This window comes from Lynx rufus, unplaced genomic scaffold (genome assembly GCF_022079265.1).
Source record: "Lynx rufus isolate CCGP_SWC_20201006 ecotype Redwood Valley unplaced genomic scaffold, mLynRuf1.p SCAF_1, whole genome shotgun sequence".
Classification (NCBI taxonomy): Eukaryota; Metazoa; Chordata; class Mammalia; order Carnivora; family Felidae; genus Lynx; species Lynx rufus.
In genome coordinates this window covers 13929017-13956596 of record NW_025814823.1, presented here as the reverse complement: position 1 = coordinate 13956596, position 27580 = coordinate 13929017, and the positions used below count along the sequence as shown (strand labels likewise).

At 36.2% G+C, this 27580-nt stretch overlaps 1 protein-coding gene and 1 pseudogene across 7 annotated transcripts in view; both read right to left on the bottom strand.

Annotated features, from left to right (window-relative positions):
- The window catches only part of NBEA (neurobeachin), a 691423-nt gene that overhangs the window by 556518 nt on the left and 107325 nt on the right, over positions 1-27580 (bottom strand). For all 7 annotated transcript variants that reach the window (XM_047078787.1, XM_047078803.1, XM_047078809.1 and 4 more), the window contains one exon: positions 166-363. In XM_047078787.1, the coding sequence (XP_046934743.1) occupies positions 166-363 (198 nt within the window). The remainder of the gene's footprint in view (positions 1-165; positions 364-27580) is intronic.
- Positions 21262-23945, bottom strand: LOC124500713 (Y-box-binding protein 1-like; annotated as a pseudogene).

The window sequence follows — 27580 nt, the reverse complement described above, 5'->3', positions numbered from 1 at the left end:
AATTAAAATAAAAAAATAAGGTAGAAGGTAAAAATGTCATGCAAAGAACTAGAAGATGAAAAAAAAATACCAACTGTAGACCTATAGGTTGGTAATATTTAATACGTAAAATAGATATTGTTAATACTCAATGAAAATATGGAAACTAAGCTACTATTCACCTACCTGGAGCATTAGGGCATGTGGGGAATGCACAAAAATTGATGCATTTTCCTTTGGTGATGATTCCAGGCATAGCTGCGCATCAGTGGCCTTAGCATTATATGTAAATGCAATGCTACTTGCAAGTTTCCCATCATACAGAACCTGTTTATGATGTTCTGCCAAATGAATGTCACTCTCAGATTTAAATTTGAAGGTACTCTGAAAAAATAAAACTAAATTAAATTCTCTTTTTAAATGTAACATAATAAAACTCTAAAGTCTTAAAGCACAGAAGTATTTAAGATAATAAACAATTTGTTTTGACCCTTCCATGTGTCAGGTATTAGTCAATGGTATTATATTATTTTGTTAGCTCACTTCAGTTCTAGAAGTTAAATTGTACTCAGCATGCTAATAAACACACTCAGATCTTCATATTCTCATTTTTATTGTTTTTTTGATTATCTACAAAATAATTTTATTAGAAAAAAATGTACATTCAGATGTTATTAAATATAAAGGGAGTTTGATTTAATACTTCATGACATAAATTTAATGTTTCTTGTTAACACATTCACAAGTATTTACATGAGTATACAGTACCTGGGACATCAATTACTCATATAGAAAAATGAGTATCATTTAAGACTATGAAGAATATTTATGTGTAGAAATATTTAGCTCTTAAGTATAGCAACATATTGAATAACAATACCAGTCTACAAAAGCATCAGAAAGTCATGTTAAACCCAGAAGTTCATATATATATATATATATGAATTTTAATTTGTATTTTATTTGCAAATTTGTAATTTAATGCAAATATTTAAAAACACTGTGCATATATAAAGTGTCACCACTTTATATACAGAATACAGAAATAATAAAGATGTACTAGCTGTAATAAAAAAAAGTATTGGTAGAAATGGTTAAAATTTCGCTACAGATACAAACCTGACAATGACAATGACAAGTAATATTTCACCTTTGCAACAATTACATGATATCAGTATTTTTATTATTTTCAACCTAACAACTATGAAAACTGAATGTTAGAAAAATTAAGATCTGGAATAGACGGTACCAGTATCAATGGATCAAAAGTGAAGTGACCTATATTATAATCTAGGCTCTACCACTAATTATCTCTAGACCCTTATTTGGTGTCAAAGATATCATTTAACCAATGTGGCTCGATTGGTTACTGTTACAGTAAGATTAAACCAAACGTTCCAAACTCACATTCTTGTAGGAGGTGAACAGACACAGGCATAAATGAAGCAGGTCAAGTGGGGGTTTCTTCAGACTACAGAAGTACATGTCCTGTCTAAAAGTGTTCCTCAATGTTCAGCTCAATTATTGTACCATGTTGCCAGTTCCTCAATATTTTTCAAAAGGAACATGAACTCTGGACTTTTACATAAATATAAAATCACCTAATTTGTAATTTAATGCAAATATTTAAAAACACTGGGCGGGCGCCTGGGTGGCGCAGTCGGTTAAGCGTCCGACTTCAGCCAGGTCACGATCTCGCGGTCCGTGAGTTCGAGCCCCGCGTCGGGCTCTGGGCTGATGGCTCAGAGCCTGGAGCCTGTTTCCGATTCTGTGTCTCCCTCTCTCTCTGCCCCTCCCCCGTTCATGCTCTGTCTCTCTCTGTCCCAAAAATAAATAAACGTTGAAAAAAAAAAAAAAAAAAACACTGGGCAAACCAAACATGTCAGGTCAAATTCAGCCCATTTTGTACTTCTAAACTCGTATCCAGAGACCCTTCCTTACTGGAACCTGGATGCAAACCATTGAATTAGGCACATGCAAAGGGAAGAGCAGCATGAATAAATGAAAATTTGTACGTAAGTAGCTATGGAAGGATGATACTTTTTGTCCTTTAAATGTAAGCACATTTACATATTTTGATATTAGAAATAAGCTAACCCAATTGCAGTATTTGGGATCAGACCTTGCTTTCTGTTCTCAATTAAATGGAATGCAGAACTTTATCTGCCACCCCAGACATTTAAAATGTAATCTGTTTATATAACTCACAGATTCACACCTCCCAATCTAGAGGCAACAGTTGGGCTTAAAATATGTTCTGGTTTAAAATAAAGATTATATTTCAGTCCCTCTTGTACTAAAGAATAGGTGACAATTACAATAAAAAAAGATTTTTTTTTAAAGTCTTCTTTGAGAGGAGTCAACATGGTGGAGAAGTAGGGGGACCCAAAGTTCCCTTATCCCTCAAACACAGCAGTACTGAGGTCAGGAGACTTAGAATTTCAGGAATCTCGGCTACAGAGTGACAGAAACATCTCAAGGGGCCCTTGGTGACAAATTGGTAGGCCATAGGTGCGTGATTATGAATTGGGAGAGATAAAACACATGGCGTAGGCAGAGAGGAGAGGGATCCCCTTCTGTGGATAGACAAAAGGAAGAGAAAGAGAGGGTGTGGAAGTGTAGGATTGTATTTGAACAAGAGAAAACCCACAGACTGGGAAACGGGAAAAAAGGAGAAAGAACCAATTTCTAACACAATCCAGAGTTGCAGGACTTTCTCTGGACTGGGAGCAGACACACTGTACACTCTCCTGATGGGGAGGAGGAGCCAGCCCCAGGCCGGGTAGCTAGCTCAGAGGGCAGTCAGAGAGAGCAGTCGTCTCCCTTGAGTGCTGTGGTAAGAAGGTATATAGTAGCTCCACAGACAAAAGATCCTGCAGACACCCACCAGCCAGAGGCCCTCTGTCTGCTGGCTGGGCAAAATGGCACTACACTGGAACTGGGGCATTGGAGCAGGATCCTTTAAATTCAGGGCCAGTCTGAATCCCAGCCAAGCGCCTGGGAGGCACAGGAAGCTGTGGAACGGGACAAACGGGACACACGGGCTGCTCGTGCAGGTGCCGCACTGTGACAATACCTGAACACAGTGGTTTGGGTCATCTGGTCTGGGGAGGAGAGACTGGGGTGTCAATATTTTTCTCCCCATCACCAAAAAGGTGGGGCTTCAGAGAACAGAAAACAGGCCCACTGTGGAGGCTGGACCCGCCTATACTAAACCATGCCCCTCTTTGCTTGGTAGCTGAGTATCTACCAGAGCAAGATTGACAATGACAGAACCAGATGGCCCCTCCTGCAGACCAGTAGAGTCACCAGTTCCAAGGCACCGTCAGATATTGGTCTAGCAGTTTTGCATTTTCTGATTTGATTCTTGGTCAACTCTAATTTTATATATAACATATATGTAATATTTTTTTCCTTCCCTTTCTTCCTCTTCTTTCTTCCCTTCTCTATTCTGGTTGTTGGTTTGTTTAACCAAACATTTTTAATCTATTCTTTTTATACTTCCTCTATATCTCCTTCTTATTTATTTTCCTCTCTCTCTCTTTCTGAAGAGAGAGACTCCAAAACACATCCTGAAGGACCAGACCCTGGACAGTGTATGACCCCTTTTTAATATAATAGTACTCGCCGGTGCAGGACATGTAATAGGGTATTAAAACACATAAGGGACAGAAAACTAGCCAAAATGATGAAAACAAAGAATTCTCCTCAAAAGAAATTCCAGGAAGAAATGACAGCTAGAGAATTGCTCAAAACAGATATAAACAATATATCTGATCAAAAAAGAATAATTGTCATAAGATTAATAGCTAGGCTTGAAAAAAAGCTTAGAAGACAGCAGAGAATCTATTGCTACAGAGATCAAGGAACTAAGAAATAGTCACGATGAATTAAGAAAATGTTGTGCAAAATAAACTAGAGGTGGTGACAGCAAGTATGGAGGAAGCAGAGAAGAGAATAAGTGAAATAGAAGACAAAATTACGGAAAATGATGAAGCCGAGAAAAAGAGAGATAAGAAAATACTAGACAATAAGGGGAGAATTAGAGAACTAAGTGATTCAATGAAATTTAATAATATCCATATCATAGGAGTTCCACAAGAAGAGAGGGAGAAAGGGGCAGAAGGTTTACATGAACAAGTTATAGCTGACAGTTTTCCTAATCTGGGTAAGGAAGCAGACATCCAAATCCAGAAGGCACAGAGAACTCTCTTCAGATTCAACAAGAATAGGTCTTTGCCATGGCATTATCATAGTGAAACCAGCAAAATACAAAGATAGAGAATTCCGAAAGCAAGTAGGGACAAATAGGCTTTAATCTACAAGAGTAGACACATAAAGGTAGTAGCAAACCTGTCTGGTGAAACTTGGCAGGCCAGAAGGCAGTGGCAGGAAATATTCAAAGTGCTGAATAGAAAAAATACGCAGCCAAGAATCCTTGATCCAGCAAGGCTGTCATTCAGAATAGAAGGAGAGATAAGGTCTTTCCAAGACAAACAAAAACTGAAGGAGTTCATGACTACTAAGTCCACTCTATGAATGGAACGTTGCAAAGACTACAAAGGACCAGAGACATTACCACAAGCATGAAACCACAAGACATTACCATAGGTAACAATGACACTAAATCCATATCTTTTAATAATAACTCTAAATGTAAATGGGCTAAATGCCCCAATCAAAAGACATAGGGTATCAGAATAGATAAACAAGTAAGATCCATCTATATGCTGTCTACAAGAGACTCATTTTAGACTTGAAGAGAGGGGATAGAGAACCATCTATCACACTACTAGAAGTCAAAAGAAAGCTGGAGTAGCCATACTTATATCAGACAAACTAAATTTTAAACTAAAGACTGTAACAAGAGATGAAGAAGGGCATTATATCATAATTATGGGCTCTATCTATCAAGAAGAGCTAACAATTATAAATGTTTACGCCCCCAACATGAAGGCACCCAAATATATAAATCAGTTAATCACAAACATAAGCAATCTTATTGATAAGAATACAGTAATTGCAGGGGACTTTAATATACACTAACAACAATGAACAGATCATCTAGGCAGAAAATTAATAAAGAAATAATGGCTTTGAATTATACACTGAACCAGATGGACTTGGCAGATATATTCAGAACACATCCAAAAGCAGCAGAATACACATTCTCCTCGAGTGCACATGGAACATTCTCCAAGATAGATCACATACTGGGTCACGAAACAGCCTCAATAAACATAAAAGAACTGAGATCATACCATGCATATTTTCAGACCACAACGCTACGAAACTTGAAATCAACCATAAGAAAAAATTTGTAAAGTCTCCAAATGCATGGAGGTAAAGAACATTCTACTAAAGAATGAATGGGTCAAGCAGGCAATTAAGGAAGAAATTTAAAAATACATGGAAGCAAATGTAAATGAAAACACAACAGTCCAAAGCCTTTGGGATGCAGCAAAGGCAGTCATAAGAGGAAAATACACTGCAATCCAGGTGTATCTCAAGAAAAAAGAAAAATCCTAAATACAAAACCTAAACATACAACTAAAGGAACTAGAAGCAGAAGAGCAAAGAAACCCCAAAGCCAGCAGAAAAAAGAGAAGTAGTAAAGATCAGAGCAGAAATAAACAATATAGAGTCCAAAAAAATGGTAAAACATATCGATGAATCTAAGAGCTAGTTTTTTGAGAAAATAAACAAAATTGATAAACCCCTAGCCAAACTTCTCAAAAAGAAAACAGAGAGAACCCAAATAGATAAAATCACGAATGAAAGATCACAACACCACAGAAATACAAACAATTATTAAAGAATACTATGAGGGGCGCCTGGGTGGCGCAGTCGGTTAAGCGCCCGACTTCAGCCAGGTCACGATCTCGCGGTCCGTGAGTTCGAGCCCCGCATCAGGCTCTGGGCTGATGGCTCAGAGCCTGGAGCCTGTTTCCGATTCTGTGTCTCCCTCTCTCTCTGCCCCTCCCCCGTTCATGCTCTGTCTCTCTCTGTCCCAAAAATAAATAAAAAACGTTGAAAAAAAAATTAAAAAAAAAAAGAATACTATGAAAAATTATATGCCAACAAACTGGACAACCTGGAAGAAATGGACAAATTCCTAGACACCCAAACACTACCAAACTCAAACGGAAAGAAATAGAAAATTTGAACAGACCCATAATCAGCAAAGGTAATGAATCAGTTATCAAAAATCTCCCAATAAATAAGTCCTGGGCCAGATGGCTTCCCAGGGAAATTCTACCAGACATTTAAAGCAGAGTTAATACCTATCCTTCTCGAGCTGTTCCAAAATATAGAGGTGGAAGGAAAGCTTCTGGACTCATTCTATGAAGCCAGCATTACCTTGATTCCCAACAGACAGAGACCCCACTAAACGGAGAGTTACAGGCCATATCCCTGATGAACACGGACGCAAAAATTCTCAATAAGATACTAGCAAATCGAATTCAACAGTACATTAAAAGAATATTCACCATGGTCAAGTGGGATTCATTCCTGGGCTGCAGGGCTGGTTCAGTATTCACTAATCAATCAATACGACATATCACATTAATAAAAGAAAAGATAAGAACTATATGATAGTGTCAACAGATGCAGAAAAAGCATTTGACAAAATACAGCATCCTTTCCTAGTAAAAACCCTCAAGAAAGTTGGGATAGGAGGAACATACCTTAACATCATAAAAGCCATGCATGAAAAGCCCACAGCTAACATCATCCTCAATGGGGAAAAACTAAGAGCTTTCCCTCTGAGATGAGGAACATGACAGGGATGTCCACTCTCACCACTGTTGTTTAACACACTATTGTAAGTCCTAGCTTCAACAGACAACAAAATGAAATCAAAGGCACCCAAATTGGCAAAGAAGTAGTCAAACTTCTTTGACACACTCTACATGGAAACATCACACTCTACATGGAAAGCCCGAAAGATTCCACCAAAAATGCAGTTAGAAATGATACATGAATTCAGCAAAGTTGCAGAATACAAAATCAATGTACAGAAACCTGTTGCTTTCTATACATCAATAATAAAGCAATGGAAAGAAAAATTAAGAAATTGATCCCATTTACAATTGCACCAAGAACCATAAAATACCTAGGAATAAACTTACCCAAAGATGTAAAAGATCTGGATGCTGAAAACTATGGAAAACTTATGAAGGAAATTGAAGAAGACACAAAGAAATGGGAAACCATTCCATGCTCATGGATTGGAAGAACAAATGTTGTTAACATGTCAATACTACCCAAAGCAATGTACACCTTCAGTGAAATCCCAATCAAACAATTCTAGCATTCTTCTCAAAGCTAGAACAAACAATCCTAAAGTTTGTATAGAACCACAAAAGACCCCGAATAGCCAAAGTAATGTTGAAAAAGAAAACCAAAGCAGGAGGCATCACAATCCTAGACTTTACCCTCTACTACAAAAGCTGTAATCATCAAGACAGTATGGTATTGGCACAAAACCAGACACATAGACCAATGGAATAGAATAGAGAACCTACAATTGGACTCACACATGGACAGTGAACTAATCTTTGACAAAACAAAAAAGAGTATCCAATGGAAAAAAGACAGTCTCTTTAGCAAATGGTACTGGGAGAACTAGACAGCAACCTGCAGAACAATGAACCTGGACCACTTTCTTACACCATACACAAAAAAAACTCAAAATGGATGAAAGACCTAAACATGAAACAGGAAGCCATCAAAACCCTAGAGGAGAAAGCAGGCAACAACCTCTTTGACTTCAGCCACAACAACTTCTTACTTGACACCTCTCCGAAGGCAATGGAAATAAAAGCAAAAATGAACTACTGGGACTTCAACAAGATAAAAACCTTCTGTACTACAAAGGAAACAATCAACAAAACTAAAAGGCAACTGATGGAATGGGAAAAGATATTTGCAAATGGCATATCAGATAAAGGTTAGTATCCAAAATCTATAAAGAACTTATCAAACATCCTAAAAACAAATAATCCAGTGAAGAAATGGGCAGAAGACATGAATAGATACTTTTCCAACGAAGACATTCAGATGGCCAACAGACACATGAAAAGATGCTCAATGTCACTCATCATCAAGGAAATACAAATCAAAACAACACTGAGATACCACCTCACACCTGTCAGAGTGGCTAAAATTAACAACTCAGGAAACAGATGCTGGCAAGGATGTGAAGAAAGAGGAACCCTCTTGCACTGTTGGTGGGAATGCAAACTGGTGCAGCTGTTCTGGAAAACAGTGTGGAGGTTCCTCAAAAACTTAAAAATAGAATTACTCTATGACCTAGCAATAGCACTACTAGGAATTTATTCAAAGGATACAGGAGTGTTGATTCACAGGGGAATATGTACCCCAATGTTTACAGCAGTGCTTTCAACAACAGCTAAATTATGGAAAGAGCCCAAATGTCCATCAGCTGATGAATGGATAAAGAAGATGTGGCTTATATATACAATGGAATATTATTTGGCAATGACAAAGGAGGAAATCATGCCATTTGCAACAACGTGGGTGGAACTGGAGGATATTATGCTAAGTGAAAAAAGTCAGTCAGAGAAAGATAGATATCACATATTTTCACTCATATGTGGAATCTGAGAAACTTAACAGAAGACCATGGGGGAACAGAAGGGGGAAAATAGTGTCAAACAGAGAGGGAGGCAAACCATAAGAGACTCTTACATACAGAGAACAAACTGAGGGTTGACAACGGGGGGGTGGAGAGGGGAAGAGGGGAAAATGGGTGATGGGTATCTGAGGAGGGCACTTGTTGGGATGAGCACCTGGTGTTGTACGTAAGCGATGTCATGGGAATCTACTCCCAAAGCCAAGAGCACACTGTATACATTGTATGTTAGCTAACTTGACAATAAATTATATTTTATAAATAAATAAATAAATAAATAAATAAATAAATAAGGATTATCTGAATGAAATTATGAGTTAACTATATAAGGTAGTAATATTGGCAACATAAAACCATTTTAATTTGCCTTCTTCACTGGTTGCCTTGGTATTATAATATCAACATTTTAATATGTATTTCAATAAGGTTATAAATGCTCAAAAGGTTTAATATTTATGCTTCTAACATAATCATTTTCAAAAAAATTTTCACAAATATGTTAGAATTTTTACTTACATTGCAAAGAACTGATCAGAAGCAGATTTAATTATTTTGGAGGAATAAGACATATGAGTTTGTTTATTGAAATAACTATTTCAGTAAAGGAGGATACTATTAGCTATTTAGCTGAGGAATTTGAGGAAAGAGTATCTATGACAACGAGACACTGGGGAAGCAGACTAAATAAGGAAGAGGGGAGTCAAGGAGTTGGATGACCCAAAAGCAAGTTGGAGTTTAACCAGGAAGAGTAGTGCTACCTCCTTATGTTGATGATGTTACACCAAGAAAAGCAATGTGTGGGACACCTGGGTGGCTCAGTTGGTTGAGGCACCGACTTTGGCTCAGGTCATGATCTCATGGTTTGTGAGTTTGAGCCCCGCATCGGGCTCTATGCTGACAGCTCTGAGCCTGGAGCCTGCTTGGGATTCTGTGTCTCCCTCTGTCTCTGCCCCTCCCCCACTCATGCTCTGTCTCTGTCTCAGAAATAAATATTTAAAAAAAAAATTTTTTTTTAAAGAAAAGCAATGTGTAAGACAGAAACTGGAGGAAGAGCAACGTAAGCTCCAGCTAGTGGAGCTACATTGTATTAAGAGTTTGGGGGGATTTGACACAAACAAAGGCAACAAAAGCAAAAATAAACCAGTGGGACTATATCAAACTAAAAACTTCTGCACAGTGAAGGCAACCACCAACAAAATGAAAAGGCAAGCTACCAAACAGGAGAAAATACTTGCAAATCAATTTCCTGATAAGGGGCTAATATAAAATACATATATAGAACTCATGCAGCTCAACACCAAGAAAACAGTCTAATTTAAAAATAGGTAGAGGACTTGAACAGACATTTTTCCAAAAAAGACATAAGGATGGTAACACATTTCACTAATTAGTGAAATGCAAATCAAAACCACAATAAGCTGTCACTTCACACCTGTTGGAATGGCTATTACTGAAAAAACAAGACATAACAAGTGTTGCCAAGGAGGTAAAGAAAATCCTTTTGCACTGCTGGTGGGAAAGTAAACTGGTGCAGCAACTATAGAAAAGAGTATGATGTGTTCTCAAAAACTTAAAACTAGAATTACTATATGATCTAGCAATTCTACTTGTAGATATTCATCCAAAAAAAAAAAAAAATGAAAACACTAACTCGTAAAGATATCTGCACTCCCATGTTCACTGCATTGTTTACGATAGCCAAGACATGGAAGCAACTTCAGTGTCCATAGATGAGTAACTGCATAAGGAAAATGTTGTACATGTATGTATACAAGGGGATGTTATTCAGCCGTAAAAACGAATGAAATCTTGCCATTTGCAATGACATGAATGGACCTTGAGGACATTATGCTAAGTGAAATAAATCAGAGAAAAGCAACTATACAACCTTACTTATATGTGGAATCTAAAGCAAGCAAGCCAACAAACAAACAGAAAGAATTCACAGATACAAAGAATGGCCAGAGGTGGAGAGAAGAGATAAATAAAATGGGCGAAGAAGGTCAAAGAGTATAAACTTCTACTTACAAGATGAATAAATTCTGAAGAACAATATAAAGAATGTTGATCACAGCTAACAATACTGCATTGTATATTTGGAAGTTGCTAAGAGAGCAGATTTAAAAGTCCTCAGTACACACAAAAAATTATACCCATGTGAGGTGATGGATGGGTCAGCTAACCTTACGATGGCAGTCATTTCACAATATACACATGTATCAGATCATTATATTGTATGCTTTAAATGAATGGAATGTTATATGTCAATTATATCTCAATAAAACTTGGGGAAAAGCTTTGAAATTAAAAAAGTAAGATACTGTCTTCTCAGTTTTGTACAGTGCAATAAATAAATAGCTAAAAACATTGGGCTCAAAATTAGTTCGACTTAAGTCTGAATCCCAACCCTATCAAACACTAGGTGTGTATCCATCCCCAAGTTATTTACCTGTCATCTCTTATTACACACCTTACAGACAAAATAGTAAATAGAGAACTTTGAACAATACCTGGATCTTTAAAAGCAACACAAAATGGCAGCTGCTATTTTTACCGCATCCTTTCCTACTTAGTATTATAGAAGTATTTTTCTGTAAGATATTTTTTCATAAATGTCACTCACAAAATATATACCATAAATTTTATGTAATGACATATGGTAGTGAACATCCAGATATCTGTAACATAGTTGCTAATGAGGCAAAACCTCATTGAATAGAACCTAATCACCCAAACTGGAATTACTTAACATAAACATGGGAAAATGTTCCAGAACACTGCTAAACTCAACCAAATTAACTTTATCTAATAGCTACAAGAGCAGAGACTTGCTATTTTCTAATAACATCTGAAAACTTCACCAATGTTAAGAAATAGCCATTTCCATTGAATTATGTAAGAATAACATATATATGGCAATACCTACTGCTCTCTCCAGTATCGCTATGTGACTAGTATTACTGATATTAATAGGTAATGACACAACATTCCATGAATTATGTTTCCTACTGTGTAACTTAAGAGAATGTTGCCACCTATACATTGGAGAAGTTTCCCTTCAAAATGAATAATCTTGGGGGGCCTGGGTGGCTCAGTCAGTTGAGCGTCCAACTTCAGCTCAGGTCATCATCACACAGTTCATGGGTTTGAGCCCCCCCATCAGGTACTGTGCTGACAGCTCAGAGCCTGGAACCTGCTTCGGATTCTGTGTGTGTCTCTGCCCTCCCCTGGTCACATTCTATCTCTCTTTCTCTCTCTCAAAAATAAATAAAACATTTTTAAAGTTTTCAAAAATAAAAATTAGAAATAATATGAATAATGCATATTAATAATAATATGAAGTAAAATTACTTCAAACTGTAATATCTACATCTCCAAACTTCTCTAGGAAAATATATATATAGAATCAATCCATTCTCTTACCACAGTTTTTTTTATAATTCCAAATGACTGGAAAAACAAAATTCATTATTTTGATATTCAAAGTCTTCAATAACTTGGTTTCAACCAATCATAATCATCCTCACATCCCACCATAAACCACTCAGCCTACTCTGTATTCTACCATGAAGCCATGTCTGTTTATGGATTAATCCATAAACACACCCTATACTCCCTTGATTCTTTCCCTTTAATCATGCCCTCTTTCTCACATTCTATCATCATGTCCTGCTCACCATCTGAAATTTATGTATTTTTCAAGAACCCTAAAAAACTTTTTCCTATGAAGAATTCCTAAAGTCTTTGTAGCTAAAATTAATCATCCTTTCACAAAACTTTAACAGCATTTACATTATATTTCCTTTCTGGTACACATATCAACTTTTAATTATAAACATTTAGGAATATAATTATTCTCATAAAGAGAGTATAAGTTTGATCATTTTTAATCCTCTAAAGCTTAGAACAATTCCTTGAATACAATAAATACGTAGTACACTGATGAAATTTACTCAATGGCATGCCCTGAAATCATCATTACCAACCCTTAACAAGCAAGATTATAAAGAAAAGATTATAGTCACAAACATGCCAACAAGTAGATCAGCACAGAAAATTTCACTGCATGAAGTGCAGTCAGTTGTTTCACACAGTGGATAATTATTCGTCCAATCAAATCTTTAAAAATTATGATAACGGCATATATAAAATTAGCAGAAATGCCAAGTATCAGCACTATAATAACCACCGTATTTCAAATATTAAATTAGAGAAACACTGGTACCAACCACTATCCAGGAGAAATTTTTAACAGAATGATACCAAGAAACTACTTATATGAAATCAATCAATCATTTCCCAATATTAAGCAATTTCATATAACTCATTTTTCTAATATGAGTAAAAAGTTTTCAACATGCATGCAGTTGCACGGAAGAAGAGATCTTGATAGGCTGGTAATTTTAAAAGTTAAACTGCAAAATCAATCAATATTATATAATCATAAAAGATATACTTTGCAGACATGATGTGATTGGACATCTGTGTAATTATAATCTAGTAGAATAAAACTCCAAAATTTCTATACCACTACTGTCATTCGTTTGTACGACAATTACTGAGCAGCTGAGGATGTGGAGATAAAGCTCTAACTGGGCTGACACTCCATAGACTCAGACAACTGTGTGACCTCTACTACGCCTCTTCTGCTATTAGTTAGCACCTACTTTCTGCTAGGGCTCGTGGAGCTTCACCCCATAAATGTACAACTCTACCCTGGGCAAAGATGAACAGGGAACCCTCACAGACTTCTGCCTCTACCCCAACAGCTTTGTCCTTTTCTGCACCCTGTTCCACATATTCTAGCTGTTTGAGCTGCCCTTAATTCTGATCTCAACCTCCTCAGCTCAGCTTACCTCCACCTCCTAGTGCCTCAATAAAAATGTTGGCCCCAGCCAGATACCAAGGATGAATATCCAGCTCATCTTCAATATATTTCTACCTGCAAGGATGTCAGGACTGTGCTATGTGTATTGACAAGTGTCAAAGAAACAGATGGTTTGCATAGTTTGCCCATTTTTATAGTTATTTACAGCAGTAGGGCACATTCACTACCAGTTACTCCAAAAATGGATAAAATCAGGTTGGATGTTTTCTGAAATTAATTAATTAAGCCAGCACTTATTTCTTTTTTATTTTAGCCATTCTGACTAAAAGTGTACAAGGTATCTCATTGTGGTTTTGATTTGCATTTCCCTGATGATTAGTGATGTTAAGCATCTTTTCATGTGTCTGTTGGCTATATGTATAGTCTTCTTTGAGAAAATGTCTATTCAGGTCCTCTTTCCATTTTTTAATTCGATTGTTTGTTTTTTGGGAGTTGCATTGAGTGAATTCTTTATATATTTTGGATATTAACCTCTTATCAGATATATCATTTGTCAATATCTTCACTCATTCATTAGGTTGCCTTTTCATTTTGTTGGTGGTTTCCTTCACGTGCAAAAGCTTTCCATTTTGATATAGTCCTAATAGTTTATTTTTGCTTTTGTTTCCCTTGCCTTAGGAAACATATCTAGAAAAATGCTGCTAAAGCCAATGTGAGAGAAACTATTGCCTATGTTCTCTTTAAGGATTTTTATGGTTTTCAGGTCTCATGTTTAGGTCTTTACACCATTTTGAGTTTATTTTCAGCCACTGTGGAAAACAGTATGGAGGGTCTTCAAATACTAAAAATAGAAATACTGTAATCCAATAATTCCACTACTAGGTATTTACCCAAAGACAGTGAAATTACTGGGATGCCTGAGTGGCTCAGATGGTTGAGCATCTGACTTCAGTTCAGGTCATCATAGCACGGTGCATCAGTTCAAGCCGCACATCAGGCTCTCTGCTGTCAGCACAGAGCCTGCTTGGCATCCTTTGCCCCTCCCCTGCGCATTCTCTCTCTCTCTCTCTCTCTCTCTCTCTCTCTCTCTCTCTCTGTCGGTCTCTCTTTCTCTCTCTCAAAAATAAACATTTAAAAAAAGAAAATGAAAACACTAATTCAGAATGATAGATGCACCACTATGTTTATTGCAGCATTATTTACAATAGCCAAGATATGGAAGCTGATGATTGCTAGAGGGGAACAGGGTGGAGGGTGGAGTAATGGGCAAAATAACTAGAGGGACTGGAAGATACAAGTTTCCAGTTATAGAATAAATAAGTCACAGGAAAAAAAGGCACAGCATTAATAACATAGTCAATGGTACTGTAATAGTGATGTGTCGTGATGAATGGTAGTTACACTTGCACTGAATGTAGCATAATGTAAAAACTTGTCAACTCACTATGTTGTACATCTAAAACGTATGTAACATTGTGCCACCTACAGTCAAATAAAAATTTAATTAATTAAGAAACTGTGTAATTGGATAGGTTTTAGAAGATTGTTTTGCAAATTCTCCTCCTCATCTCCACGTGAAAAAAAATCAGTTAAAGAGTACCAATGGATCCAAAAAGGAACAACAACAACAACAACAAAACCAGCATTTTCAGTTGGATGGATTTATGAGAGGTAATCGAGAGCAGATTATTCCCTACTAAAATAAATAAAACTCACTTATTCCTAATGAATTTCAAAAAATCTTAAAAGTTTCATGAGCCTGACTGAATCAGTTTTCAAGCTATGTTCTCTATGAAGCATTTCTCAGTTCCTACAATCAGAATCCTTTTCCATGATCCCACTGGACTTACTGTTTTCAGATTGTATCAGGATTATAAATTCAATCAACTTCACTTTTTAGCTTTTTTGTAGGTCTTTCTCCCTTACTTGGTTATAAGTTACTTGAAGGTAATTTAGAGCTTTGCATGTTCCATAATGCCTATAAGAGTGCTCCATGTATAGAAATGGCTTAACAAATGTTCTCTGAATTTTAAAGTTGTATGAGGAAATTCATCCAAATAGAATTGTTTTTCCTCTAGTCATTTCAAAGCTACTTCTATTTTTTAATGTTTATTTATTTATTTTGAGGGGTAGGGGAAGGAGGGGCAGAGAGACAGAGAATGAATCCCAAGCAGGCTCCAGGCTGTCAGCAAAGAGACCACTGCGGGGCTCAATCCCACCAACCATGAGATCATGACCTGAGCGGAAATCAAGAATCAAACACTTAACCGACTGAGCCACCCAAGCACCACTAAAGTTACTTTTTAAATGACTTTTCTTTATCCAGAGAAAATTCAGAATTTAGAATAAAATTATCCATTCCTCTTTATTTAATATTTTAGCATTTTAATTTTTATTTTATTATTCTGTTTTTGAGAATATGCATACCCTTTATATTAAGATCATACTTTTAAGATTACAAATATACTATCCTATTTCTTCTTTGATTCTGCGTTTCTTTATGGACTCAATTCGGTCATTAAACTTTTGTTATCTACTATTGCTAAAACCTACCACTTTCCAGTTTTTGTCTATTTAAATATCTTTATTTGACTTTGTGCCCTTTTCCTTTACTTGCTACATGTATGAAAGAGTTGGCTGCTTTGAGAAACACAGCAAGCATTAAGTACGAATATGAAATCACCAACGTTCTTCGCCACAAACTGCACTTATAACCAGTAAATTCTTTTTTGAGCTGAAATTCTTGTACTAATAATTACTAATATAATTCATTCTTATAATCCTCAGTGATTTAAGTGAAAAGCCCTAAAAAACACTAAAGATATCACTCTGGCTCCTGGTTACTATCCTTCAAAAATAATGCTGAAATACCTTATTAACTCTTATCTTTTTTTATAATCCCATCATGCTTAAGAACTCAGAATACCTGCTGTCTAAAAATAATGATTGAAATAAAATACTGAAAAATGGGTTACTAAATAGTAATTAGCTTTGGCATGTTGGCATTTTAACAATTCTGAAATGTATGTGCATTCTTCTGTCTGGAAAAAAAACCTTAACCCTCATTTTGTTTATATTGCTTCCAGTGAAATAAACAATGTTTAATATATTCTCTAGAAGTTATAAAATCTTTTTGGGAAATATCATATAAGAAGTCTAAAACAACCTATTCTTAGTTGAAAAAAAATGTCCTTAATTTTTTTCAGTCCATGATGCAAATATCATAATTCCCTGCTTTGGCTTGTAGGAGCAAAACTACCTCACATTATAATTAACTAAATACAACATTTTTAGTTTTGTTTTTTTTTTTTTAGTTATGATACAACTTAAGTGACTTAATAATTTTCTTATACTTACTCCATTTGGGTTATTTACATCACTTCCAACACTTCAAAATTACATATGAAAGTATAATAAGCATGCTTGTGCATATATATATCAGTATTTAGTAAATTATTCTTTGAAGGATTTCCAGAAGCAGAATTGTTACATAAAATGGTATGAGTAGCATGGGGATGAGAATGAGGAGTGACTGCCAATAGGCATGCACGGTGATAGAAGTGTTCTAAACTTGGACGGCAGGGATATCAATACAACTCTGTAAGTTGCTTAAAATAATTTACTTGTAAACTTAAAATGAGTGAATTGTACAGTATAGAAGTTACATTTCAATAAAGATGTTATATTTTTTAAAATGAAAAAAGAGGGTTATGGACATTTTCCAACCAGACATTGAGAGATGGAATGAGACAGGAAAATACAACCCATACATATGGAAAATATGCAGGCAATAGAAACTACCAGTGAGAGCACACAGATGTTAGCTTTAACAGGAAAAGGCTCCAACGTAGCCATTAAAAATACATTCAAAGAACTAAAAGAAAATAACAGAGAAGTAAATGCAGGCATTATGATAATGTCATATTAAATAGATAACATCAATTAAGACAGAAATACTATAAAAACTATCCAAATGGAAATTCTGGAGTTGAAAAGTGTAACTGACCTGAAAACTTTTCTAGAGGTCAACAAAAGATTTGAACAAAGCAGAGGACAGAATTAGCAAACATGAAAATAATAAAGATTATGTAATCCAAAAACCAGAGAGAAAAATGAGTGAAGAAAATGGAGCCTCAGAGAAATATGGGAAACATGTACCAACATATGCAGAATGGGATGGCTGCAGTAGAGAAGAAAAAGAGAAAAATATTAAAAAATTTGATGGCTGAGAACTTCCCAAATTTTTGGAAAACACCAATTTACATATTCAGCCCATGAACTCAAAGAAAAATGAAAGCAAAGAAATATACAGACAGAAAAATCATAGTAAAAATGCTGAAAACCAAAGACACGGAGACAATCTTAAAGCAGCATGAGAAAAATGACTCTTCACCTAAAAAGAACACCAATAAGTTCAAGAGTTGACTTCTCAGCTAAAAAAATGGGAGGCCATGGGGCACCTGGACAGCTCAGTCGGTTAAGCGTCTAACTTTGGCTCAGGTCATGATCTCGCAGTTCGTGAGTTTGAACCCCACATGGAGTTGTCTGCTGTCAGCACAGAACCCACATAGGATCTTCTGTCCCCTTCTCTCTCTGTACCTCATCCACTCTCTCTCAAAAATAAACACTTAAAAATAATAATAATAATACATAAATAAATGGAGGCCAGAACATGGTGAAATACAATATTCAAAGTGCTCAAAGAAAATCTTTCAACCAAGAATTTATATCCAGGAAAGCCATCTGAAAACAAAATGAAATACATTCAAAAAACATAAAAACTGAGACAATTTGTTGCTATCTGACCCACCCTACAAGAAACAACAAAGGAAGTCCTTCAAACAAAAAGAAACCCAAAAACTAACTTGAACACACACACACACACACACACACACACACACACACACAGTGACAAATATGAAGATAAGCAAAGTAAATCAAACAAGTATACTCAAGTCATCGAAAAAGAAAACCAAAGCAAGAAAACAGAACACTAAACAGTATATGAAAAATTTCTTGAAATACAAAAAGATGCAAAACTGCATACTGAAAGTGCACACCATTCATCTGAGAAATCAACTCCAAATGACCAAGACATTTCTACCAAAATTACTAGATACAAAAGAAATCCTTTGAACATACAGGCAAAAAGAACAAGTGCCTGATAACAGAAAGGATATCAGACTGCCATCAGACTTTGAACAAAATATTTAAAGCCAGAAGAAAATTAGTAACATATTTAATACGTTCAAAGAAAGGATAGTCAAGGATTTTATAACCAGGCAAATGCCTATCAAGTGTAAAAACTCCTAACAAACTAACAATGAAACGCAGTCCTCAAGAAGTATTACTCCCATGATTCCCTTCTAGAGAAATACACTAAACAATGAGCTTCAGATACCCAAAATAACATCAATACAAGGAATGGGATGAAACTAAAATATGTAAGTACTTACAAGATTACAACTAAGTAAGAATTTTAAAAATTGAGAATAGTATATAATAACTATGTATACTCACAATGTAGATCATACCATGTATTAGTCAGCTAGGGCTGCCACAACAAAGTACCAAAGTCTGGGTAGTTTAAACAATAGAAATTTATTTTCTCACAATTCTGGAGGTTAGAAGCCTAAAAATCAAAGTGTCAGCATAGTTGGTTCCTTCTGAAACTTCTCTCCTACTCTTGTAGATGACCACGTCTCCTCCTTGTATCTTCATATGGTTTTCCCTCTGTGCATGTGTGTATCTTACTTTCTTCTTACAAGGACACCATTCATATTAGATCAAGGCCCACCCTAACAGCCTCACTCAAGCTTAGTTACCTCTTTAAAGACCCTATCTCCAAATATAGTCACATTCTGAGCTACTGGGAGTTAAGACTCCAACATATAAATTTGGGGGAAACACAGTTCAGCACATAACACATCTAAAAGTATATAAAAAATGGCAATGAAAATGAAGAGAGCATATACAAAAAAATTAACGGTTTTCAGTAATAACATCATTAGAGTAGTATCAGTAGTGTTGTTCAGAGACTACTGTATGCGTAATTATAGACTTTCCTCTGTGCACATGACAACTAGTATTGTCAATGAAGAAGAAGGAGATATAGATTTAATTTAGGGAAGATCAAGTTAAAACACAACAAGCCATTAATTTCACACTAGTAGAAATTAAGGATTCTTGGAATAATGGCTGATTCCAGGACTTAAGCAACAAAATGTTCAAGATGAGTCTGAAGCACTGTCTTGGGAAATAGCAAGGAAGCTATCAAAGACTACAGAGTCAGGTCAAAGACTAAAGGACCAACTAGAACTCATCACTCAAAGGTGGGACAATTTGAATTTCAAAAAGGAGAATAACTGCTATAGATTGAAACACTTCAAATACATTTAAATCCATGAGTTTACAATGAAATTTTAAACCTAATCAAAGATCTTCAAATAATGAGGAAATGGCATTAAGTTACCCATTTTCCCTCAATGACCCTTAGGAAGCATTATTTGACTGAGTTGGTGGAGGAAAAACTTGTTAGCATATACAAAATGTTCATTAACTGGGTAAAAACCTTGTAGGAATTTTTAATTTAAGACCAGAGAGTAAAAATTATCTGAACGTGGATAATAAAATGTCTTGCTGAAAGCATTATATTTGAGGGGTGGGGCAGAACTTTGGAAAAATGGAACACTTGTCTCACCACTCAATGAAATTCTATTATGATAAATATAGTATATCTTTAAATAATACACCTAATATTTTAAAGCAAATATAGCTAAACAAATATGATCACAAGCGGTGCATTTTCCAAAAGATTCACCTTAAAACTACTTACACATACATTCTATTACTCAAAACACTTCTTATATATATAAGATTTTTTTTTTAATTTTTTTTTTCAACGTTTATTTATTTTTGGGACAGAGAGAGACAGAGCATGAACGGGGGAGGGGTAGAGAGAGAGGCAGACACAGAATTGGAAACAGGCTCCAGGCTCTGAGCCATCAGCCCAGAGCCTGACGTGGGGCTCGAACTCACGGAGTGTGAGATCGTGACCTGGCTGAAGTCGGACGCTTAACCGACTGCGCCACCCAGGCGCCCCTATAAGATTTTTTAAAAACATTTTCACGGGCACCTGGGTGGCTCAGTCGGTTAAGCGTCCGACTTCGGCTCAGGTCATGATCTCACACTCCAGGAGTTCAAGCCCCACAGTCAGGCTCTGTGCTGACGGCTCAGAGCCTGGAGCCTGTTTCAGATTCTGTGTCTCCCTCTCTCTCTGACCCTCCCCCATTCATGCTCTGTCTCTCTCTGTCTCAAAATAAAGTTAAAAAAATAATAAAAAAATAAAAAACATTTTCAAAATCTACAGCATTTTTAAAGACCTTTATTAAGTGGTGCTTGCAGTCTGTTGACTTTTTGGAAAAAAATCAAATAGTAAACATTTATTACAAATTAAAAATGAGGTTGTTAAAAATCTCAACTTTTCCAGATATGAAACAATTAAAAAACCTTTTTAAGTGTACTGAGGAAAATCAGTCTTAAAAAAGAGAGGGAGGGAGGGAGAGAGAGAGAGAGAGAGAGAGAGAGAAATCTTTAGGTAAATATATCAGAAACTCCAGTCTGCAGAGATAATGCAAAGAGCTTTAGCTATCTGGTAAATGGACAAAAAGCAAGCATTTGAGATCTTCAGCTCCAACCTTCTGTTATTTCTTACTGTTGAAACTTCATATTAATTTCCCCTTGTTGGCTAACTAAACCAGATGATGGGATGATGGTAGAGATGGTAAGACTGCATTTACTCCACCCTACCCTGCACAGCCTTGGTAGAGGACTAATTCTCCACTGGTGGGTTGGATGCTTTGTCTCTTTGCCATCTTGTGGTTTAGGGTTTTCTGGGCTTCTGTCTGTGTTGTGGTAATTGAGGTTGCAATAGTACAGATGTGGAGGTGGCTACTGACCCTGGGTCTCACCTCCTTGATTTTCCTTATCTCCTTCACTGCCATCCTCTTTAGGTTGCCTTTGGCAAGGAAGGTTCCTGTGGAATGGTCATTTATAACCCCAATGCATATTCTGTCTCACTGGTCTACCTTGCTCTCCTGAACCCTTGTTGTCAGCACCTTCCATCACTTCTCCCCACACAGGAAAGTTGGAATACTGTGTTCAACACCCGTGGCGTCTCCACATGTAGCAAATAAAGTGGACACTGTGACTTGCAGGAGGGCCTGGCCTTTCGGAGCCCTCCTGGATCCCACATTCTTTTCCCCATTCTTGCTATTCTGGAAATCCCACTGGTAATTGTGTGGATGACCCCTGTAATGTGGATAGTGTCTATAATTTAGCAGGTTAGTCTGCTTCATGTTTACTGCCTTGCACTGGAACTCTACCAGGGCCTGTAACATATGCTACCTCTGCACCCATTTTTGTCCTCTCAACAATATCAAACTCAACAGCCTCTCCATCTTCCACACTGCAAAGGTGTTTCCTGGGGTTATTCTTCTCTATGGCAGTCTGGTATACAAATACATATTCCCTGCTGTCATCCCTGTTGATTAAACCATATCTGCTTCTTACATTGAACCATTTACTGTTCTCCAAATCTTCCTTGTGATGAACTTGACCCTTCAGGTACTGCCAATATGAGGCCACCCTGGCTGCCGCTTACTTCAAGGCTGGATCTCGGCCTCACTACTCAAGGTTGCAGTGACTGCAGCCAGGAGCAGCACCAGGCCCCTGGTGAGGGGGTGAGGGGGAAGGTGGACAGAACTGTTCAAGGCTTTCTGGGATCCATTCTCCAATTCCAGTACTGATCAAACTCTATAACATTTTAAATTACATTTTTGAAGGAAAACAGTCATCCTCAAGGGGTGGATCTAATTTTTGGGAAAAAGAAAATCAACTTGAAGCCATGTTTGATGAATTAACAGGTGCACAAAACCATCTTTTATTAAAAATATAGCATAGTTCTAAGTAATGAGAACTATTTTTTTGTGTCACTTAAAAACTGACCCTTTAAAACTAATTCCAAAAGAATTGCAACTAATTTGAAAAATGTTATCATACTTTGAGTATGTTCATATCATCCAAAGATACTAAAATAAAAAATCATTTAAAGTATGACAATTTGAAAATAAAGCTTCACCATTTTGCAGAGCAAGTTTACATGCCCCTATTCATATGCACTTAAATATATACTACTCAGAGGTTTTTCTTTCCATAAAATTTTTACATACAAATATATTTAACATAAATAAATGTATAAAATAGTAAAAACAAATAATTATGAAACCAGAAAAAAATCAACTATATATAAACAGCTCTTCAAAGGGAAAAAATGATGGAAACTCAGTGATGGAATATTACAAAGGAAGAGATAAAGTCTTGGTATGCATTGCACTAGAATGATAACACACAGAACTAAACTATACTTTCAATCACAAATTAATGCTTCTCATTCAATTCTGAAAAAACACTACTGTCTTCATTAAGTGAAAGATGTTTTCTCTCATTTTAACTAATTTTAAATTGTGATAATCAAGATCACCCCTGACCTCCATACTGCTAAATCCAATTGCCATTTCTCAGTCCTGAATTTACTCAACCTGTCAGCATCATTTGACAATTATTCACCTCCGCTTCCTTTAAAATGTCCAGGACACCATACCCTCCTGCTTTTTCCTTACTCTCTTGCTCTCCTCCTAATTTTCCCTTGCTGGATCCTTCTCATCTCCATAACCTGCAAACATTGGCTTTTCCAAGGACTCATTCCTCATTCATCTTTTATCTCTGAACTCACTTCATTGATTCCTAAATCCAGTCTCATAGATTTAAATCCTGTATATACCCTACCAATGCCAAATTTCTATCTCCAATCTAGACTTCTCCCCCACAATTCAGGCATACAACATTTCTCCATTAGATGTCTAACTGGCATCTCAAACTTCCCATGTCCAAAACCAAATTCTTGACCTTACTCTCCAAAATTTAGTCTTTTCAAATCTACCCTAGCTCAGTAAATAAAAAGCCCATCAATTCAGTTGTTCAGGCTAATATACATTGGGCCACCTTTGAATCTCTCTTGTACCTTTAATCCACATTCACAGGAACAGAAAATCCTACTGGCTTTACCTCCAAAATATATGTAAAAGCTGACCTCTTAGAGTATTATTTTAGGTATGCTTTATCAAAAATCCAACCAAGTTCCATTACTTCTATTGATATCAGCCTTATCTAAACTCGCTCTGAGTCACAGGGAAACACAATCACAGTGTTCTGTAATCTCTCAAATAAGATCCTACTAAGTGGCCTTTACACCTGCTTTCACATGTGGCCTGAAAGCTCTTCCCCAAATATCCACCTGGCTGGCATCAACTTCACCTCCTTGAAGTTTTTAATAAAATCCCCTTCATCACTCTATTAAAACTGTAGTCCAGAATTTTCTGTTTTTACATGCTTTATTTTTCCCATAGCATTTACCGCCATCAAGCACACTATGTATTTTTATTTTGTTTTGTTTTCTGTCTCCTCCCATGATAATGTATATCCTCTTTACCTCCAATAAAGGCAGGGTTTTTTTTGTCTGTTTTGTTCACTGTCTTATCCCTAGCACCTAGAACACCTAGAATAACAGTGCCAATAAATAATATTTAATAACAAATATTTTTAAAAAGAATGGATGACGCAGTGAATGCTTCTTATTCATATCTCATTCACCTTGTCTTCATTAGCTTGCATTAATTTATTTTTCCTTACTACTGAGTATATGTTGAATATATGTTATCTTTCATTAAATACTGAATACTTACATGTCAAGAAAAGTGACTGAATTTGTTAATTTCATTTTGGCTACTGAATTTCAGTCAATATTCTTAAATCCCACAGACACTTTGTAAAATATGAAAAGTTTACAATTATATCCCCTCCCAGAACCTTCCATTAGAGCTGTCATATATATTAAATGTATGTATATTATAAACCAAAAAAATTCAGTGTAATATTTTTTGCTTTAATCGGTCGTATATGTTTTATTTTATTTTTTTTTTAATTTTTTTTTCAATGTTTATTTATTTTTGGGACAGAGAGAGACAGAGCATGAACGGGGGAGGGGCAGAGAGAGAGGGAGACACAGAATCGGAAATAGGCTCCAGGCTCTGAGCCATCAGCCCAGAGCCCGACGCGGGGCTCGAACTCACGGACCGCGAGATCGTGACCTGGCTGAAGTCGGACGCTTAGCCGACTGCGCCACCCAGGCGCCCCTCGGTGGTATATGTTTTAAAGAAAATAAAAGATATTTTATTTTATCCATACATTTATCATTCATTCATATTCTTCATTATTTCATTCTTAATGATCCAAGTTTTTTTCTTGAGTCTACAGAGTACATCTGGTACAAACAAATTGTCTTAATTTCCATCTATTTGACTTAAAGATTTTCACTAGATGAAGAATTCTGGGTTGACAGGTTCTGCTTCAGCTCTACGGTTTCCCCAATTGCTGAAGGAAAGTGTGCAGTTATGTCTAGCTTTTCTCTACTTGCTTTCAATAACTATTTTTTCCTTTTGTTTTACTATAATATGCCTACTCTGGTTCTCTTCGAATTTATTTTCCTTGGAGTTTACATAGTTCCTTTAATCTATAAATGTCCATTGTTTTGTTTTGCTTTGTTTTTAACCAAATTTACAAAGGTTTTTTTTTTATAAATATTCTTTCAAATATTTTTTTTCCTGGCACTTTCTCTGCATATTAGACTTCAAAACCACCCCATGCATCTTATGGTTTTGTTCTTTCCCCCTTAATCTCTTCTTTCTTTTCTAATGGTTCTGTCAATCTACGTGCAAGTTTATTTATTTCTCTACCATATCCATTCTGCTAATACTAAACCCATACAGTGGATTTTTAATTCCAGATATATTTTTCAATGCTAAAATTTCCACTTTTTGTGGATGATAATTCCCATTTTTCAGTTCATTACAAGAAATTTTGTTTAATTTCACTAGTTACAATAGCTCCTTAAAAGTCCTCATGTAATAATTCCATGATCCTGGGTTATCTCGGAGTTCGCATGTCCTGGACAATAAGTCACATTTTCCTGGCTCTTCATAGAATGAGTAATTTTGGCTTATATGATGGACATAGTGAAAATTATTCTACGGAGATTATGTTGTTTTGAAAAGTATTGATGTTTTGTTTTGTGGGGTCATTTCTTCTATCAATACTATTACAGACGGTCATACCTCCTATGTGTGGTGCCTCAGGTCTCAGCTCTGTTCTTGAAGACTTATTTACAGTCTATTATCAGTTTATCATGATCATCATGGCTTCAGGAATGGGCTAGAGATTTAGGGTGAGTTTTTTTAAATATAGAATTCAGATCCTTTTCTGGCTGTCTCTTTTCTTGGGCTGGCCATTAACCTCCATGCGGTACTGACTGGCCAAGTGCTTTTCACCTTATTTTCTGGCCAAAAAAGTTTTTCTATCAGAGTAAAAAATTGGCAACTCAGCCCATGCTGGACCACTTGCTTCATGTTTTGACACCTCTCTAAATCTTGGCCCTTTAGAACCCTCACATAGTTGTTTTCTGTATTATGTGCAGAGTGTTAAGTGGTGATTGTGGGAATATCACTGCTAGGAACTTGCCTATCCAAGCAGGTATCAGAAATCCTCCAAAGTGATCTTTAATTTTGGAGGCTGTTTTATACATTTTCTCTTATCAGTTATGCCTTTGTCATAATATAATAAACTGACAAAAATCATTATTTTCTTGAATGGAGGACATAAGCAAAACTTAACATTGTAATATTTAGCAAGGGAGATGAATTGCTTGCCACAAGAGATTATATGATAGTGATAATTAGGAAATGTCCAATAACAATTGGAAAATATCAAAACTGTTGAAATGTTGTATAAGTTGATGTCAAAAAGTCACTGTATGTATGACTTCACAATCTTGTACAGACTGAATAACCCCATCAAATGGAGCTGTATGATAAACTTAACTCACGGTAAATGTTTCTAGACTAGACAAAATTACAGTGAGAAATTCTGTTTTACAAATCCAAAACCTAATGGTTTATTTAGTTAAAAAATTTTTTTTAATGTTTATTTGTTTTTGAAGGAGAGAGAGAGAGAGCACATGCAGGGGAGGGGCAGAGAGTGAGGGAGACACAGAATCTGAAATAGGCTCCAAGCTCTGAGCTGTCAGCAGAGTCTGACATGGGGCTTGGATTTACCAATTGCAAGATCATGACCTGAGCCAAAGGCAGACGCTTAACCAACTGAGCCACTCAGGCTCCCCTATTTATTTATGTTTAAAGTTTCTTTATTTATTTTTGAGAGGGAGAAAGGAAGGGACAGAGAGAGAGGAGAGAGAGAATCCCAATCAGGCTCTGCACTGACAGTGCAGTGAAGGGATCGAACTCACGAACCATGAGACCACGGTATGGCCTGAGCAAGTCAAGAAGCCAGACACATAAATGACTGAGCCATCCAGGCACCCCTGAACCTAACGATTTATTTAATTGACTAGTAACACCCTCCTTTATTAATCATTTACCTAAAATAACTAAGTGTAAAATATTCATAGACAAGCTATATTGCTCAAAACCAGACATTTCACAGAAAGAAAATTACTGAATACTCTAATGACCAAGAAGTCAAAATCACATGGGATAGGCTACATAGTATATATAGTTTGAGGGCACTATTTTGGGGGGAATTAATTTATTTTATTTCAGGGCCCAGACGCTGACATGCTATCTACATTAAGCTCAGAATCACAGACAATACTGTCTGACCATTATACTTACAGGAAGCTCTATATAACACACATCGATGAATATAAATACATTATTCTATAACAATAATTTAAGCTTCATTTGTGATTTACACCAAATGTCAACTAATTATTATATCCTAAACACCTTAAAAACTCCACTGCAACTCTTTACCCCTTCACTCATAGGAAGTGACTTTGCCTCCTACTTTACCCAAGAAAATTGAGACTGCTATGTGAACCACTTCAGCTTTTTTCCCCTGTGATAACACAGTCTGATCTTCATTTGCATTCTTTCCCCTCTCCCTTCATTCTCTGAATTTCTAGGAAAAAAATTTCATTGTCA